Raw genomic sequence first — 18,580 nt, 5'->3', positions numbered from 1 at the left:
GGTTCGTTAAAGGAATACTTCAGGGTTTTGGCAATGAAGTCCTTTATCTACTTCCACAGAGTCAGATGAACTCATGGATAAATGTTTTATGTCTGCATTCAGTACGCCAGAAGTTCAAACGTCGTTTCGCGAGCCAATGCTAACTAGCGTTAGCACAATGACTGGAAGTCTATTGTATCTACTAGCATGCTAGCAGTTAACATACACTTCCAGTCATTGCACTAACGCTAGTTAGTAATTGCACTGACGCTAGTTAGCAACGTCCTTTAAAAACGTCATTGCCAAAATCCTGAAGTATCCCTTTAAATAGCCTGCCCCCTATTTGCTCAATATGTTTTAACATATTTACAATTCCCATTGTTCTAGTTGCTTTAATATGGAAAAACATTGTTAAACATAGGCTATAGCATTCACACTGATATAGGGACTAGGCCTACTGTTAATTGTAGTCTGGACATGGACATGCCAAACGTAGTCAATAAGCAAGATTACATTCACTAGGCTATTGATAAGACCTAAAAAGACAGTGTATAATTATAATAAAAACAAAACAACAACTTGTTTTAAATAGGCTATGTGCAGGGTTGGGTAGGTTACTTTCTAAATGTAATCCGTTACAGTTACTAGTTACCTGTCCAAAATTGTAATCGGTAACGTAATTTTGGATTTCCCAAACTCAGTAATGTAATCTGATTACATTCTGTTACTTTTAGATGACTTTCCCTTTAAGAGGCATTCGAAAAATGTATGTTACCAATTGAACGACATCTATTGCAGGATAAATCAATGCTAAAGTTTACATAGCTGGCCATATATGGATGTTACATTTTACTTTATGGGTTGGTTATGTAGGCTTCGCTTTCTACTACATATAATTATATGACTAAATTATATCTTTACATTAAAAACAAAGTCTATGCAAATTCCAGTCATTCCAATAAATGTACTACCCCTTGATCTTCAAGAATATGACTTGGAAATATGGAAGTTTAGATTAGCCAAATTGTTATACCTGATTTTTTATGATTTTGTTGTCATGGAGGACTGTTTGGGCTCATTGATTCAAGTTGAAAATAAATCCTGCGCTCATGGAAGGGCATGCTTTGAGCACTGCTGAAAAGTACTATTTACATGTGAAAAATGAATGCCATATGCTGCATTTGCTATAGGCCTATTGTTTACCTTTTGTTGCTGACACTTTGATATCGTGATAATATGCAGTTGTTTAAAGGGCAAATCTACAGATTAAACAATAACAAAACAGGTACCCCGCCTCTGTTTTGGTAATAGCTGAGGGATGTGCCTGGAGAAATGTAACCACTCTCAGATTAATAGACAGAGCTTTGGACGCAAGGACTGACCATCCATGATATAAAAATATATAGCTTATATTTTGGGTTCTCATGGAGTGTGACAGTTGAGTGTGACAGTAAGCTCATGAGGCATTTATAACTTATACTTAAGCAATAAGGCCTGAGGAGGTGTGGTATTGCTGTTGCTATTATAAACTGGTTACCAATGTAATTAGAGCAGTAAAAATAAATGTTTTGTCATACCTGTTGTTTACGGTCTGATATACCTTGGCTGTCAGCCAATCAGCATTCAGTGCTTGAACCACCCAGTTTATTATCTTCAAGAATTAATGGATTCGGAAAGTATTCAGACCCCTTGACTTTTTCCACATTTTTTTTAACGTTACAGCCTTATTCTAAAAATGATTTTCCCTCATCAGTCTACACACAATACCCCATAATGATAAAGTAAAAATAGGTTTTTAGATATTTTTGCTAATTTATTTAAGACAAAAACCAGAAATATCACATTTACATAAGTATTCAGTCCCTTTACTCAGTACTTTGTTGAAGCCCTTTTGGCAGCGATTACAGCCTCGAGTCTTCTTGGGTATGACACTACAAGCTTGGCACACCTGTATTTGTGGAGTTCCTCGCATTCTTCTCTGCAGATCCTCTCAAGCTCTGTCAGGTTGGATGGGGAGCGTTGCTGCACAGCTATTTTCAAGTCTCTCCAGAGATATTTGATGGGTTCAAGTCCGGGCTCTAGCTGGGGCACTCAAAGACATTCAGGGACTAGTCCCGAAGCCACTCCTGCGAAGTCTTTGCTGTGTGCTAAGGATCGTTGTCCTGTTGGAATGTGAACCTTCACCCCCAGTCTGAGGTCATGAGCTATCTGGAGCAGGTTTTCATCAAGAATCTCTCTGTACTTTGCTCCGTTCATCTTTGCCTCGATCCTCACTCGTCTCCCAGTCCCTGCCTCTGAAAACATCACCACAGCATGATGCTGCCACCATCATGCTTCTCCGTAGGGATGGTGCCAGGGTTACCCAAGACATGACGCTTGGCATTCAGGACAAAGTTTCATCAGACCAGACAATCTTGTTTCTCATGGTCTGAGAGTCTTTAGGTGCCTTTTGGCAAACTACAAGCGGGCGTTCATATGTCTTTTACTGAGGAGTGGTTTCTGCCACTCTACCATGTCTACCAGTACAAAAAAAAAAAATGCATGAAATGAAATGTATGCACTCACTACTGTAAGTCGCTCTGGATAAGAGCGTCTGCTAAATGACTAAAATGTAAATGTAAATAAAGGCCTGATTGGTGGAATGCTGCAGAGATGGTTGTCCTTCTGTAAGGTTCTCCCATCGCCACAGAGGAACTATAGAGGTCTGTCAGAGTGACCATTGGGTTCTTTGTCACCTCCCTGACCAAGGCCCTTCTCCCCCGATTGCTCAGTTTGGCTGGGCGGCCAGCTCTAGGAAGAGTCTTGGTGGTTCCAAACTTCTTCCATTTAAGAATGATGGAGCCACTGCATTCTTGGGGACCTTCAATACTAAAGGAATGTTTTGGTACCCTTCCCCAGATCTGTGCCTTGACATAATCCTGTCTCGGAGGTATACAGGCAATTCTTTCGACCTCATGGCTTGGTTTTTGCTCTGACATGCACTGTCAACTGTGGGACCTTATATAGACAGGTGTGTGCCTTTCCAAATCGTGTCCAATCAATTGAATTTACCACAGGTGGACACCAATCAAGTTGTAGAAATTCTCAAGGATGATCAATGGAAACAGGATGCTCAATTTCGTGTCTCATAGCAAAGGGTCTGAATATTTTTACAAAAATTTCTAAAAACCTGTTTTCGCTTTGTCATTATGGGGTATTGGGTGTAGATTGCTGAGGAATTATTTTTATTTAATCAATTTTAGATAAGGCTGTAATGTAACAAAATGTGGAAAAAGTCAAGGGGTCTGAATATATATATATATATAAATGGATCAAGCAACTACAGATTTCCCCTTTTAAGTCTATCAAAAGTGTGCGAGTTTGAGAATGTGTCCATTAGGCCTATGGATTTTTTAAATTAGATTGAGCAATAAAAGCCCCACTTTTATTCCAGAGGCTGGGATCCGCACTAAGCAGCTGTTGCAAGAGTGCATTTTTCACTGGCTGTCCATTGGTTTAAAAAACAATGATTGATAGGCAGCTTAAACTTCTTGAATTCAACCATTATTGGGTTCAAATACACATTTAGATTTGTGAACAGCCATCCACAACAACCACAATCTGTAAGGTGCAAATAGTGATGAGAGAGCAGCAGTGAAATTCACATCAATAATAAGTGATATCCGTATGGCCGTAGACTACACCACTGCTGTCATCCTTACCTCCAAGCGTTTACTCAAGTTGGATAATCTTTGGATGTCAACAGCAGTCGCACCATTTGAAGACATAGCTTGGACTGTAGCCTACAAAAGCCTATTTCTGCTCTTTTCCTGTGATCCATCAAAAACATTTGGTGTGTCATCATTGTAGTCTCTGACTTGTGGTCAGACTCGCTCAGGTGGAACCAATTTAAACTTGCACCTTTTTTCAATGCTGATTTGAATGTCATTGAGAAAACAGAAGTGTAAAACATTTTTTTCGCAACATCCTTTAGGAATTTTAAAATAATCCTCTAAGTAATGATCTAGTTTTTCAAAAGTATCTATAATCTGATTACAATATTTTTGCTGGTATTGTAACGGATTACAGTTACCGTTTTGTTTTGTAATCCCTTACATGTAACAGATTACATGCAATCCATTACTCCCCAACCATGGCTATGTGTAAATACAGTTACAGGCACCATAACTGCTTCCTGCTGATGTATAACACAGACAAGGCATTTTAGACTATGGAGGGTTTTACGGACATCCACACTTTTCAAAGGAGCTGGATAAAGATTCAATATACAGAGAAAGGTAGAATGTCCACTCACCGTTACACTGCTTACAAATGTAATATTTTATAAACATCATGGAACTATCTTACAGATAATATTTGCACTTCTCCAGAAATAGCAGACAAAATTGCATTGCATTTGAGCCATGCACGTTCCTACCATAAACCCATGGATGTTGAATCGTTCTAAGAAATTTGAAATTGGCATGTTGTCGCATGTTTTTAAGGACACACGTCAAATATTTCCACACCTCAAGGCAAACAAGACGGCATAAGACAGGTAAATTGAAAATATCAGAGCGCTGGCTTTTACAAGTTGAAATTGCCAAAGACCGTACCTTTGACACTAGCGCCGCCTTAACGCCAGCCAAAAATAGAGCCCTCAGTATTTTACAGGACAGATACCTTTTTTTTTTCTCAGATGCCTCAAATAGGACAAAGTTAAGGGTGTGAGGTTGCTACACTTTCAGTGAGTTATAACCAATGACATATTACAAATATTCCCTCATGAAGACCTCATAGGACATCATTATTGGCAGCGGCTGTGGCTGTAAAAGGTCCTGTAGATATCCTGAGCTGTCTGTAGTGTGTAGTGTGACCTATCATCTATCTGTCACCACATTCCCCAAGGGACAGGGCTGTGGAGTCAATTATAACTGAGCCCTTCCCTTATTGATAAAGCCCCGTTATGAGATGTGGTGTGTGTGTTTGGGGGGGAGGGGGGGGGGGTTGTTTGTCAAACGTTGTTCACAACTATGACGGGAGGTGTAATCAAGTCTTACCTCATACTCAAACTCCTCTGTCCTCCCTCCGTCAGCTGTCCCCTCATAGTAATCCTGTTCCATGGTGTGGAGAGAGTGACAGCTGTTAGGAAAAAAAAAGAGAGAAGGAGAGAGAGAAATAGGAAGGAGACAGAAAGAGAACGAGAGAACGAAATTAGTTAAGAGGGAGCAGTTGCATGTATTCATGGATGCCAAGGGAAGGCTTCCCCAGAATAATGTGTATATACAGTACCAGTCAAACGTTTAGACACACCTAGTCATTCAAGGGTTTTTCTTATTTATTTATTTATTTATTTTTTAAACTATTTTCTACATTGTACAATAATAGTGAATACATTAAAACTATAGTAACACATATGGAATCATGTAGTAATCAAGAAAGTGTTAATCAAATCCAAATATATTTTGTATTTTAGATTCTTCAAAGTAGCCACCCTTTGCCTTGATGACAGCTTTGCACACTCTTGGCATTGTCTCAATCAACTTCATGAGGTAGTCACCTGTTTTCTTTGTGCTGACTTGCTGTAACTCTCTGTGGTTCTACATCAGTAGTTGTTTAGTAAACTGTCAAAAGCGTTAACTTGCTTAACCATGTCGTAGGTCATGTAACTGTTTGTTACGCAATATATGCTTTGTGGACTTCACCAGACAAATGTTTCTCTCTGGTTTTGTGATGAAACAGATGTATGTGTGGTTGAATTTATTCACTGCGTGACTGTTGTCTGGCTCCTGAGTGGTTCAGTGGTCTAAGGCACTGCATCTCAGTGCTAGAGGTGTCACTACAGACACCCTGGTTCAAATCCAGGCTGTATCACAACCGGCCGTGATTGGGAGTCTCATAGGGCGGCGCACAATTGGTCCGGCTTTGGCCGTCATTGTAAATAAGAATTTGTTCTTAACTGACTTGCCTAGGTAAATAAAACATTTCCATATTGTATATCAAGGTGGCGTATGAACAAATGGGTTATAGGTCAAACAACGCATTGATCACAACATAGGTTTTAATATGGCTTTTTTCCTGGCTTGGCTTCCCCAGTGATTTTATCCATGCACTGCTACTGAGAGGGAGTTTCTCTCTCTCACACAATCACTCTCTTACATACACTGACTGGAAGTGACAGTGCTGTCTAGGATGATGTTGCGTGCTGTTGCATACCCAGGCATTTCAATTAAATTATCCTACACTTACAAAATCTCTCTCTCTCTCTCTCTCTCTCCCTCTCTCTCCCCCTCTCCCCCTCTCTCCCTCTCTCCCTCTCTCCCTCCCTCCTTGAGTAAACTTTGGACAAAGTCCCATGAATTTTGTACAGTGTATATGGAAAGTGCTATCAAATACCACACACACTATTTTTGACATGAAGCATTCACTTTTGCACACTGTTGAACATTGAACATATTGAATTTATTTCCATTATAAATGACATTTCATTACGTCTGTGAGTACATACAAACACGTGCTATTCTGTCCCAAAACAATCTTCTGGTGACAAAATGAGCCTTGTAAACGTCAAAATGTTTTATCCTCTGGCACTACAATATTGCAGCACATCGTAACATTGTTGGCCGTGTGTGTTTGTTTGTGTGTGTGTGTGTACATTGAACACAATTACACAGCTTTACTGCCCATGTTTAAAACCCAGGGAAACAAACATTTGTTGTATCTATAAAATGTGCCGTAATCTTGGCGTCTGCACCTGATCGCAGATGAAGATGAGAAAATGTCTCTTTTATGGGTCACATTGATTACATTTAGGAGTCTAGCCCAGGGCTATAACTAGGCTGTGAATGAATGTTGCACTGTATTGCCTGGTTTTATTAGCCCATTCTGTTTAATCACCTTGTAAACCTTCCATGAAACCAAATGGCTATGCCAAGCAGCACCAATTATTACAAGCAGGCCCTGTGGGTAGTGGTGCTACTGAGTTATGGAGAAAATATCTTATATTATGAAGGAACAAAGGGTTGGATCTCGTCAGGTTTAAAGGGTTGGGTCTGGTCATGTTGTGGGTTGATGTTCAGCAGTGACACATGTAGATTGGTCATAGCATAACATGGTTAGTCTCAATTTGACACAGACCATGTTTCTTTCTGAAACATGTGATAGTCTTTTATTACAGACTAGTATAAAAAAAATGTAATCTCTAAAGACTAAGCTCTTCATGTAACTAGGGCTGTGGCGGTCACAAAATTTCGTCAGACGGTAATTGTCAAGCAAAAAGCTGTTGGTCTCACGGTTATTGACCGTTAATTAACATAAACACATTTAGCATCTCCTGGCTTCCACACTATTGCAGACCTTTGGAACATCTACATTTATATAAAAAAATCTGTGTAATATAGCCACAATAAATCCATTATTTATTTTAGGCAGGTCTAAAGAAGCATGATCTGAAGAAAATGTAGTCTATTTCAGAAGAACAGAATAGCATACTCAGAGTTATCCTTAAGTTAGGTCCTGTTTTGGCTATGCCATATGGCTGTGGGCTACACTAGTTCATGTAGCAGACAAGTTTTTCTAAGAATTCCGTGGCATTATTTTATATTGTTTCCTACTAGGAAGAATACAATTGAACAAAGCTGAATAAAATATAAATATTTTCTTCTAACGATTTGAGGGTGTGCGCACATGCGGTTATTCTGTGTTGAGCGGTTAACAAAGAAAGAGATATTCCTATATGGTTAATTTTGAGTTATTAATTTATCTTTTGTTGTTCTACAAGCTGCATGATGTGACTCTAATGATGATTTGAAAAAAGTTGCTTGAAAGGCATGAGCTCAGTTTTTTTTTTTTTGCTTAGGCTGCACACACTTCATTAGTCTCTCATTCACAATTTTACAAGCGCTTGATAATGCCTCAAATTTAACAGCGGCATCCCCTTTGTGGCCATAATGCACCATTAAAAAAATCCATGCCTTTGTTGTGCCCTTTTCCCTGAATGCTGCGCCCTCTACATAACATGATCGTGTCTTAATCACAGGCTACAAGTGAAGACAGACACATTGGGGATGCAACTGCGTGCGTCCTTATCTAATTCCAAGATGCATACTGAAGATATTGGAAGAACTGTCCACAATTACTTTTCACCAGCCAACAAGATGATTAGGCCTAACGAACAGCAAAAGCACTAGCCTATGTCAATCTACTGTCCCCCATAGTACAAAAGTCGACCTATTCTATTCGGAGTGAGAAATAAATATTCCAAACATAGTCTGGGACAGTTGTGGGATGCAATAAATCCGAAATTAATACAACCACTAGCATCCCAAAAATATTATTTACGCAATGTGGCTGACACAACAGATCAGAACGTTTAGCTTCAAATGTTGATAAACTATTAGGTCATTTCTTCACATTATAATCACAGCAATGCACACATGGCAGTAGGATATAAGCGGGAATGTGTCACGCCCTGACCAGGTGAACTCGGGTATTTTGGTCAGGGTGTGTCATGTTGGGTATTTTTCCTTGGTTTGTTTTCTATGTTTGCGTTATAGCCTTGTGTGAGCTCTATGTGGTTTATTTCTATGTTGGGTTCTGTCGATTCCCAATCAGAGACAGCTGTCGCTAGTTGTCTCTGATTGGGATCACATTTAAGTTCCTTTTTCCCCCACGCTGTTTGTGGGGTGTTGCCTCCTTGTTTTGAGCAGTTAACGTATCGGCATTTTCCTGGTTTTGTGTACGTGTTTATTTCAGTGTTAAGAATAAACATGTGTTCGCTCCCAGCTGCGCTTTGGTCCTCTTCCTCATCACCCGACGACGAACGTTACAGAATGTCCATTAGCGGGAAAACACCATTATCAAAAGTGACCACAACTGCGATTATACATGTAATGCTTTTATTATAAAGGTGCATTTTTATGGCAATAATTATCTTCCCCAAACTTGAAACTCATGCACTGCTTATGTGTACCTGTTAGGCTCTAAATCCCTTGTAAAGCGGATTAATGTGCTTCACTTTAAAAAGGTTCTTGGCCACTTTAGTTGTGATACAAACCTTAACAAAACATATAGGCCTATGGGCTAGTCTACATGAAGTGTGCGACTATGATTCGAAAAAGTCGCAAAAAAATGTATGTTTCTTATGCTGGGCATCATTCTCAAGCGATAATATACTGCTCAAAAAAATTAAGGGAACACTTAAACAACACAATGTAACTCCAAGTCAAACACACTTCTGTGAAATCAAACTGTCCACTTAAGAAGCAACACTGATTGACAATAAATGTCACATGCTGTTGTGCAAATGGAATAGACAACAGGTGGAAATTATAGGCAATTAGCAAGACACCCCCAATAAAGGAGTGGTTCTGCAGGTGGTAACCACAGACCACTTTTCAGTTCCTATGCTTCCTGGCTGATGTTTTGGTCACTTTTGAATGCTGGTGGTGCTTTCACTCTAGTGGTAGCATGAGATGGAGTCTACAACCCACAGAAGTGGCTCAGGTAGTGCAGCTCATCCAGGTTGGCACATCAATGCGAGCTGTGGCAAGAAGGTTTGCTGTGTCTGTCAGCGTAGTGTCCAGAGCATGGAGGCGCTACAAGGAGACAGGCCAGTACATCAGGAGTCGTGGAGGAGGCCGTAGGAGGGCAACAACCCAGCAGCAGGACCGCTACCTCCGCCTTTGTGCAAGGAGGAGCACTGCCAAAGCCCTGCAAAATGACCTCCAGCAGGCCACAAATGTGCATATGTCTGCTCAAACGGTCAGAAACAGACTCCATGAGGGTGGTATGAGGGCCCGACGTCCACAGGTGGGGGTTGTGCTTACAGCCCAACACCGTGCAGGACGTTTGGCATTTGCCAGGGAACACCAAGATTGGCAAATTCGCCACTGGCGCCCTGTGCTCTTCACAGATGAAAGCAGGTTCACACTGAGCACATGTGACAGACGTGACAGTCTGGAGACGCTGTGGAGAACGTTCTGCTGCCTGCAACATCCTCCAGCATGACCGGTTTGGCGGTGGGTCAGTCATGGTGTGGGGTGGCATTTCTTTGGGGGGCCGCACAGCCCTCCATGTGCTCGCCAGAGGTAGCCTGACTGCCATTAGGTACCGAGATGAGATCCTCAGACCCCTTGTGAGACCATATGCTGGTGCGGTTGGCCCTGGGTTCCTCCTAATGCAAGACAATGCTAGACCTCATGTGGCTGGAGTGTGTCAGCAGTTCCTGCAAGAGGAAGGCATTGATGCTATGGACTGGCCCGCCCGTTCCCCAGACCTGAATCCAATTGAGCACATCTGGGACATCATGTCTCGCTCCATCCACCAACGCCACGTTGCACCACAGACTGTCCAGGAGTTGGCGGATGCTTTAGTCCAGGTCTGGAAGGAGATCCCTCAGGAGACCATCCGCCACCTCATCAGGAGCATGCCCAGGCGTTGTAGGGAGGTCATACAGGCACGTGGAGGCCACACACACTACTGAGCCTCATATTGACTTGTTTTAAGGACATTACATCAAAGTTGGATCAGCCTGTAGTGTGGTTTTCCACTTTAATTTTGAGTGTGACTCCAAATCCAGACCTCCATGGGTTGATAAATTGGATTTCCATTGATTATTTTTGTGTGATTTTGTTGTCAGCACATTCAACTATGTAAAGATAAAAGTATTTAATAAGATTATTTCATTCATTCAGATCTAGGATGTTGTCACGTCCTGGCCAGTATAAGGGTTAATTGTCATTTTAGTTTGGTCAGGACTTGGCAGAGGGTATTTGTTTTAGGTGGTTCAGGGTGGTGTGTTAGTTAGGAGGGCGTTTGATTTATTATTCCGGGGTTTTTGGGCACTGTTCCTTGTTTACGTATTTCTATGTTGATCTAGTTAGTTGTATCTATGTTTGGTTAATTGGGGTGGACTTCCAATTGAAGGCAGCTGTGTGGTGTTGCCTTTGATTGGAAGTCCTATATTAGTTGGGTGTGTTTGGCTGTTTATTGTGGGAGATTGTTCCGTGTATAGCATCAGGCCTACAGGACTGTTTATTGTCGGTGTGTTTCGTTTGTATACGTGTTTATTTTGGGTTTTCCTTCTTTCAATATAATAAAGAAGATGAGTTTACACATACCTGCGGCATTTTGGTCCTCCATTACCGACGACAACCGTGACAGAATCTCCCACCAACTAAGGACCAAGCAGCAGAAGAAAAGGGATTTTGAGTTGGACTGGCGGGAGAGATGGACCTGGGAGGAAGTTCTGGACGGGGCTGGACCTTGGCACCAGGCTGGGGAGTACCGTCGCCCACGGGAGGAAATTGAGGCAGCCAAGGCAGAGAGGCGGAGGTACGAGGCCTTGGACGCGCTGAGGGAGAAGCACGAGAGGCACCCCCAATAAAAAAATTTGGGGGGGGCACACGGGTAGTTTGGCTAGGCCTAGGAAGAGCCGGAAGTCAGCTACCCGTGGTTATATGGAGGAGCGTATGAGGTGGAGAGCGCCATGTTTCGCTGAGGAGCGCACTCTCACCCATACGCACGCACAGTCCGGTGCGCGTTATTCCAGCCCCTCGCAGGTGCCGTGCTAGAGCGGGCATCCAGCCTGGTAGGAGGATGCCTGCGCAGCGCATCTGGTCGCCGGTACGCCTCCGAGGACCAGGCTACCCAACTCCCGCTCTACGCACGGCTACCATCAGGCCCCTGCACAACCCAGTCCGCCCTGTACAAGCACCCCGCTCGTGCAGGGCTACTAGTTCCATCCAGCCAGGACGGGTTGTGCAGGAGGTAAGATCAAGACCGCCTGTGCGCCTCCATAGCCCTGGGTTTCCAGCTCCTGTCTCTCGTGCGGACCCGGAAGTGCGTCAGCCCAGTCCGACTCGTCCTGTTCCCGCTCCCCGCACTAGCCTGGAGGTGCGTGTTCCCAATCTGGTACGTCCAGTACCAGCACCACGCACCAGGCTTCAAGTGTGTCATCCCAGTCCGACGTCGCTAGAGCTGCCCGTCAGTCAAGAGTCGCCCGAACTGCCCGTCAGTCAAGAGTCGCCCGAACTGCCCGTCAGTCAAGAGTCGCCCGAACTGCCCGTCAGTCAAGAGTCGCCCGAGCTGCCCAGTCAGTCAAGAGTCGCCCGAGCTGCCCGTCAGTCAAGAGTCGCCCGAGCTGCCCGTCAGTCAAGAGTCGCCCGAGCTGCCCGTCAGTCAAGAGTCGCCCGAGCTGCCCGTCAGTCAAGAGTCGCCCGAGCTGCCCGTCAGTCAAGAGTCGCCCGAGCTGCCCGTCAGTCAAGAGTCGCCCGAGCTGCCCGTCAGTCAAGAGTCGCCCGAGCTGCCCGTCAGTCAAGAGTCGCCCGAGCTGCCCGTCAGTCAAGAGTCGCCCGAGCTGCCCGTCAGTCAAGAGTCGCCCGAGCTGCCCGTCAGTGAGGAATCTCCAGAGCCGCCCGTCAGTGAAGAGTCGCCAGAGCCACCCACTAGTCAGGAGCTGCCAGAGTGGCCAGACTGCCCCGAGCTGCCAGAGTGGCCAGACTGCCCCGAGCTGCATGACTACCCCGAGCTGCCAGAGTGGCCCGACTGCCTGGAACGGCCAGAACCGGAGCCACCTCCAGATATAGGTGGGTTGGGGAGGGGGGGTGTAGCACAGTGCCGTCGTTGACGGCAGCCACCCTCCCTTCCCTCCCTTTAGTAGAGGGGAATTTTTTGTTTTGTTGTTGTTTGGGGTTGTTTTTCTTAAGGTGCTTCCGGGGTTATCACCTTTAGGGGGGGGGGGGGGGGGTACTGTCACGTCCTGGCCAGTATAAGGATTAATTTTCATTTTAGTTTGGTCAGGACGTGGCAGAGGGTATTTGATTTAGGTGGTTCAGGGTGGTGTGTTAGTTAGGAGGGCGTTTGATTTATTATTCCGGGGGTTTTGGGCACTGTTCCTTGTTTACGTATTTCTATGTTGATCTAGTTAGTTGTATGTCTATGTTTGGTTAATTGGGGTGGACTTCCAATTGAAGGCAGCTGTGTGGTGTTGCCTTTGATTGGAAGTCCTATATTAGTTGGGTGTGTTTGTCTGTTTATTGTGGGAGATTGTTCCGTGTATAGCATCAGGCCTACAGGACTGTTTATTGTCGGTGTGTTTCGTTTGTATACGTGTTTATTTTGGGTTTTCCTTCTTTCAATATAATAAAGAAGATGAGTTTACACATACCTGCGGCATTTTGGTCCTCCATTACCGACGACAACCGTGACAGATGTGTTAGTGTTCCCTTTATTTTTTTGAGCAGTGTATATAAGTGATAGGCTAATATTGTCACCCATCAGCCTATTTTTGATTTAATCTTGTCTTCACGGCGGCATCCCCTTTGTGGCCGTAATGCACCCTAAAAAAATCCAATGCGACGCAGGGGCAGCGGGAAAGAATACATGTAATCTATGCACTTAAATAGCGAATGGATGACGCTTTTCCCGTGATTCATTTTTCATGCCAGCCAGCTAGGCTATACTCCTGTTATAAAGATGAGCAATGTGCTTAATATTAGGAATGTTGAGAAATAAATATAGTAGGCTTAGCCTGTAGAAAGCTGATGGGATCCTCCTCTATTTAGTAGAGGCCATCACTCTGTTTTCTCATGCATTAGCATAGCCTATAGAAATGTTGCGCAACATCAGCTCATGGGCGTTCATGAAGTGTTTGATTAGATTTTTCATCACATTTGCATTGATGTCAGAGTGATTAAAGGGACACTAGAGAGCTGAGTAGCAGGCAGTTAGTAAGTTTGGTAGGCTACTAATGACCATCACCAGGATCAGAGCTTGGAGAACCCTAGTTACCGTGACTAAACGGTCACGTGGAATTTGACTGCCTTCATGACTTGTGTGGCGGGAATACAGTCACCGTAACAGCGCTACATGTAACTCCAACTCTCCACCTGACATTGGATACTTGGTTAATGTAATGTACCTTTAACAGCCATTGGATACTTGAATCCAAGACAATGAATTGTCCATGGGATGTTGTTGGAATTAATGATCAACTTAATATACTGTATCGCTCGTTCACAGAGTCGCAATTAACTTCTCAGCTTCGTGTAGAGAAGCCCCCTTATATTTCACTGTCTCAGTCCCTAAAGAAGAAATCCAGACATTCTTCATGCTAAACTTTATCTTGATCTTAGTTTTCCTCCCCTTAGAGATGAATACAATATGAAGAAAAACAAAAGGAAAGAGAAAAGACTGAAACCTTTTTATTTTGTTTTCTTCAAGGAAACCCCCAGTTGATACATGAAACCCTCTAAATTGTGAGGGTCTACCTCGAGTATAGATGTTGTAAGACTGGATTTTCTGACAGCCAACAAGAGGTTGGTCTCTTTGGCATTGATATTAAGCTTCAAGCCTTGAAATGTTATTGTACTGTGTGAATAAACAATGAAACCCAATCACAGGTGGATTTATGTTTGTAGTCTTCTTAGTAAAGTAGTACATTATTTATTTATAGTCGCTCTGATCAGAGCTAGCCTACCTGTCACACAGAAGGGCCATATGTGAGCTGATCTAGGATCCGTTGAGCTTTTTTGTCATAAAGAATAAGATAACATGGACACGGGAGACCTGATCCTAGATCACCATTCCTACTTTGAGACGCTTTATGAATAAAGGCCCAGATCAGATCTTACCTGTCAGACAGCAGAAAGGGGCAGATGTCAGGCACGGGAGGAGTGGTGGCTCGGAGCTTGGCCAGGGCCATGATATGTTCAAAGGTGATGTCTGTCTGCGTGCACATGTCCACCACGTCCACCACGTCCACTTCCTGAGTGGAGCTAACATGGCTGCCGCGGCCAGCAGTGTTCCTCCTGAGGACCTGCACCACAATGGGGTCCTTAGCAGAGCGGAACGCCTCCACTGCCTCGTCATGACTGGCCTTGGAGAGGTCCTTTCCATTCACCTGTACAGAACAGGAGATAATACAGTTCGAAATAAAGTTACTGTAAAGATACTGAAAGATTACAGTTACTGTAAAGTACTTTGTGACTACTGTTGATGTAGGGCTTTTCCTTCCCACTCACGTGTAAAAAAAACAGGGGAAGTTAAAGTTACTGTAACACTGTTTACTGAAGTCATGTAAAGACAAAAGCTACAGAGGACAGGAGAGGTTTGTCAGACACAGAACCATTAGGCAGTTGGCTTGTCAGTTTTGTCATGTGGTTAATCAGATAATACCTCACTATAAGCAGGGCGGTATTATACTACAAGTGTTGTGTGTCATTAGAACATATTACTAGATGACCAAAGCCATTGACTCATTGGTGTAAAGCCATGTCTAAGAGGATTTATGTCTATTAGTTTATTATGTGCGTCATGCCAATCTCATTTCAATATTTCACATAAGCAATAAGGGGAAAGAAATAGGAAAACTGTTAAGGAATGGATGATGTCAGTGGTTATGAGTTAATGGGCTGCCTGCAGTATGTGAGGTCTTTCCTCTGAGTTTTATTGATTTTATTTTTATTTTCACCTTTATTTAACCAGGTAGGCCAGTTGAGAACAAGTTCTCATTTATGACTGCGACCTGGCCAGGATAAATCAAAGCAGTGTGACAAAAACAACAACACAGAGTTACACATGGGATCAACAAACGTACAAACGTCAATAACACAATAGAAAAAGCTGTATACAGTGTGTGCAAGTGATCTAAGGAGGTAAGGCAATAAATAGGCCATAGTGGCGAAGTAATCACAATTTAGCAATTAACACTGGGGTGATAGATGTGCAGATGAGGATGTGCAAGTAGAAATACTGGTATGCAAAAGAGCAGAAAAACAAAAACTAATATGGGGATGAGGTAGTTAGTTGGTTGGATGGGCTATTTACAGATGGGCTGTGTACAGCTGAAGCGATCGGTAAACTGCTCTGAAAGCTGATTCTTAAACTGGAAGGAAAAGCGGCCAAAGGAGGTGTTGGCTTTGGGGAAGACCAGTGAAATATACATGCTGGAGTCCGTGCTACGGGTGGGTGTTGCTAAGGTGACCAGTCTTTCCTTTATTTAACTTGGCAAGTCAGTAAAGAACAAATTCTTATTTTCAATGACAGCCTAGGAACAGTGCTGCTTTATTCAGGGGCAGAATGACAGATTTTTAACTCATCAGCTCAGGGATTTGATCTTGCAACTTTCTGGTTACTAGTCCAACGCTCTAACCACTAAGCTACCTTGCCGCACCAGTGAGCTGAGATAAGGCGGAGCTTTACCTAGCAAAGACTTATAGATGACCTGAAGCCAGTGGGTTTGGCGACAAATATGTAGCGAGGGCCAACGAGAGCACACAGGTCGTAGTGGTAGGTAGTATATGGGGATTTGGTGACATAACGGATGGCACTGTGACAGACTGCATCCAATTTGCTGAGTAGATTGCTGGAGGCTATTTTGTAAATGACATCGCCGAAGTCAAGGATTGGTAGGATAGTCAGTTTTACAAGGGTATATTTGGCAGCATGAGGGAAGGAGGCTTTGTTGCAAAATAGGAAGCCGATTCTAGATTTAATTTTGGATTGGAGATGCTTAATATGAGTCTAGAAGAGGGTTTACAGTCTAGCCAGACACCTAGGTATTTATAGTTGTCCATATATTCTAAGTCAGAACCGTCCAGAGTAGTGATGCTAGTCGGGCAGGCGGGTGCAGGCAACAATCGGTTGAAGAGAGCAGTTGGAGGCCACGGAAGGAGTGTTGTATGGCATTGAAGCTCATTTGGAGGTTTGTTAACACAGTGTCCAAAGAAGGGCCAAAGAGTTGCTGGGAATTGAGGGGGATCTTTTGGGAGTTGTTGAGATTTGTGGGTTAAAGCAGGTTCCGTTCAGTGGCCATAAACATGACATGAGAGGGATAGCACCTGGGTACCCAATGGCCACTCCCTGATTCACTTGAACAAGCTTGATGTCATGTTCCTCGAAACACAGTAGATACCCAACTAACATTCTTATGGTGCTGAGGGTGTAGGGTAAAGTTGCACATAGAGGCTGATCTTGGGTCAGTTACGCATTTCCCCACTACACTGGTTTGGGTTAAGACTGATCCTATATCTGTACCTAGGGGAAACTTTACCCCGCAGCGGTGCTGAGACCATTGCAACATGACTAATAAGCTGATCACCACAACCACAGACATCTTATTGATTCCTAATAAAACAAACTCAATAAACAATGCGTACAAGAACAATAGGATAAACTGACGACATCAGTCAAGAGAAGACTTTGAGAAACAAATGTTTGAGTAAAGCCCTCGGTTATACACATTGACGATCCAGTAGTTCTACATCACTGACTCTATGCGTCGTCATGAGAGTCAGACAATAGACCTACCAAACAGAGTAAACTGTTTTCTGTCAGAGTGAAAAAACGTTTACACTGCAGCTGGCATCTATGGAGAAAATCACCGGTTCATTTAGCCCAGTAATTGGACTGGAAAGGTAAGCATGCCGAAATACCTCAGAGAATGTATTTTGGTATAAGGCAGAAAACAGAGATTATAATTTAGATAGCCTCTCCCAAAACGGTACACGCAGCACAATTCTCCTGCAGTTGTAATCAAATTATGGCATTCAGTTGTAGCATTTTGCCTGCAGGGCAGACCGTTCATGGAATACGTTGGAATGAAACGATAAACTGGGAAAGTTTGAAAAGATAACTTTCTCATCTGCATTACAAGTCAGTAGAACACGCAACAACACACCTCAGGCTCGCTACCAACGGTTTATCTTGATGTGCCACGTAGCGGACACTTCTCTCCAAAGTGACTACAGCATCGTGGGTAACTGAACCCACGACCTTGGCCATGCTCCTACTGCACCAACTGAACTGCACAGAATCACAGTATGTCAGTGACACGTCTGTCTCCGATGTCTGCATTCCCTCATCTCTAAGGACAGGTGTATCCGAGGGAGCTTTCACCTTGTTTCCATGATCAGGTCTTCTAATCAGAGAATGTTCTACAAACACACAACGTATTTCCAGCCACAACCGGAGGCGATAAATAAAGTGGTCCGTTCCTCTGTTATCTGGAGTGACCTTTGTGTGATGTGACGATGCATTAATCACCTGAGAGATAAACTGGGTCAACACATAGAGCTCCCATGGAGCAGTACGGCGACTGTAGAAGACTGTAGCGATCGCTCTCCTCCTTCCCACCATCCCTCCTCTCTCCTACACTCTCTTCCCCCCAAAATGTGCTTTTCTTTGTGGCCAGTCAGCAGTTGCTATATACTGCTACAGACCTCATATAGTGTGCTAAAAAAACTAGGACTTTGAATAATTAGGCTATCCCATATAGTAGCTAATTTTGGTCTGAACCAAGTCTCTCTCTCTGCCCCTCTCTCTCGCTCTGTCTCTCTCTCTGTCTCTCTCTCTCTGCCTCTCTCTCTCGCTCTGTCTCTCTCTCTCGCTCTCTCTCTCTATCAGTCTGAGGAGCCTAGCTAACTAATCTTGGAACAGAACAGCCTGAAGAATGAAACAAAGGAGTTGCGCCAGATAAATGAGGATGCCGATGGCATATGACAGTCCTGGAGAAAACTGATCACATTTCCAACCAACCAGCTCTCCCTTTGGTCTCTGGTCCAGTCTGTCCTGCCTGGGCTCTCGACTGCGTTCCAAATAGCACACTATTCCCTATATAGTG

At 43.5% G+C, this 18,580-nt stretch overlaps 1 protein-coding gene across 1 annotated transcript in view; it reads right to left on the bottom strand.

Moving 5' to 3' along the window:
• Positions 1 to 18,580, bottom strand: part of LOC106573087 (PDZ domain-containing RING finger protein 4) — a 128,852-nt gene that overhangs the window by 61,152 nt on the left and 49,120 nt on the right. Inside the window, exons 2-3 of the mRNA XM_014147779.3 lie at positions 14,592 to 14,860; positions 5,019 to 5,100 (exon numbers count right to left, since the gene is read on the bottom strand). Coding sequence (XP_014003254.3) covers positions 5,019 to 5,100; positions 14,592 to 14,860 — 351 coding nt within the window. The remainder of the gene's footprint in view (positions 1 to 5,018; positions 5,101 to 14,591; positions 14,861 to 18,580) is intronic.

The sequence above is a fragment of the Salmo salar genome, chromosome 16 (genome assembly GCF_965601325.2).
Source record: "Salmo salar chromosome 16, fSalSal1, whole genome shotgun sequence".
Lineage (NCBI taxonomy): Eukaryota > Metazoa > Chordata > Actinopteri > Salmoniformes > Salmonidae > Salmo > Salmo salar.
The sequence above is the reverse complement of the archived record's forward strand: the minus strand, read 5'-3'. Positions and strand labels throughout refer to the sequence as shown.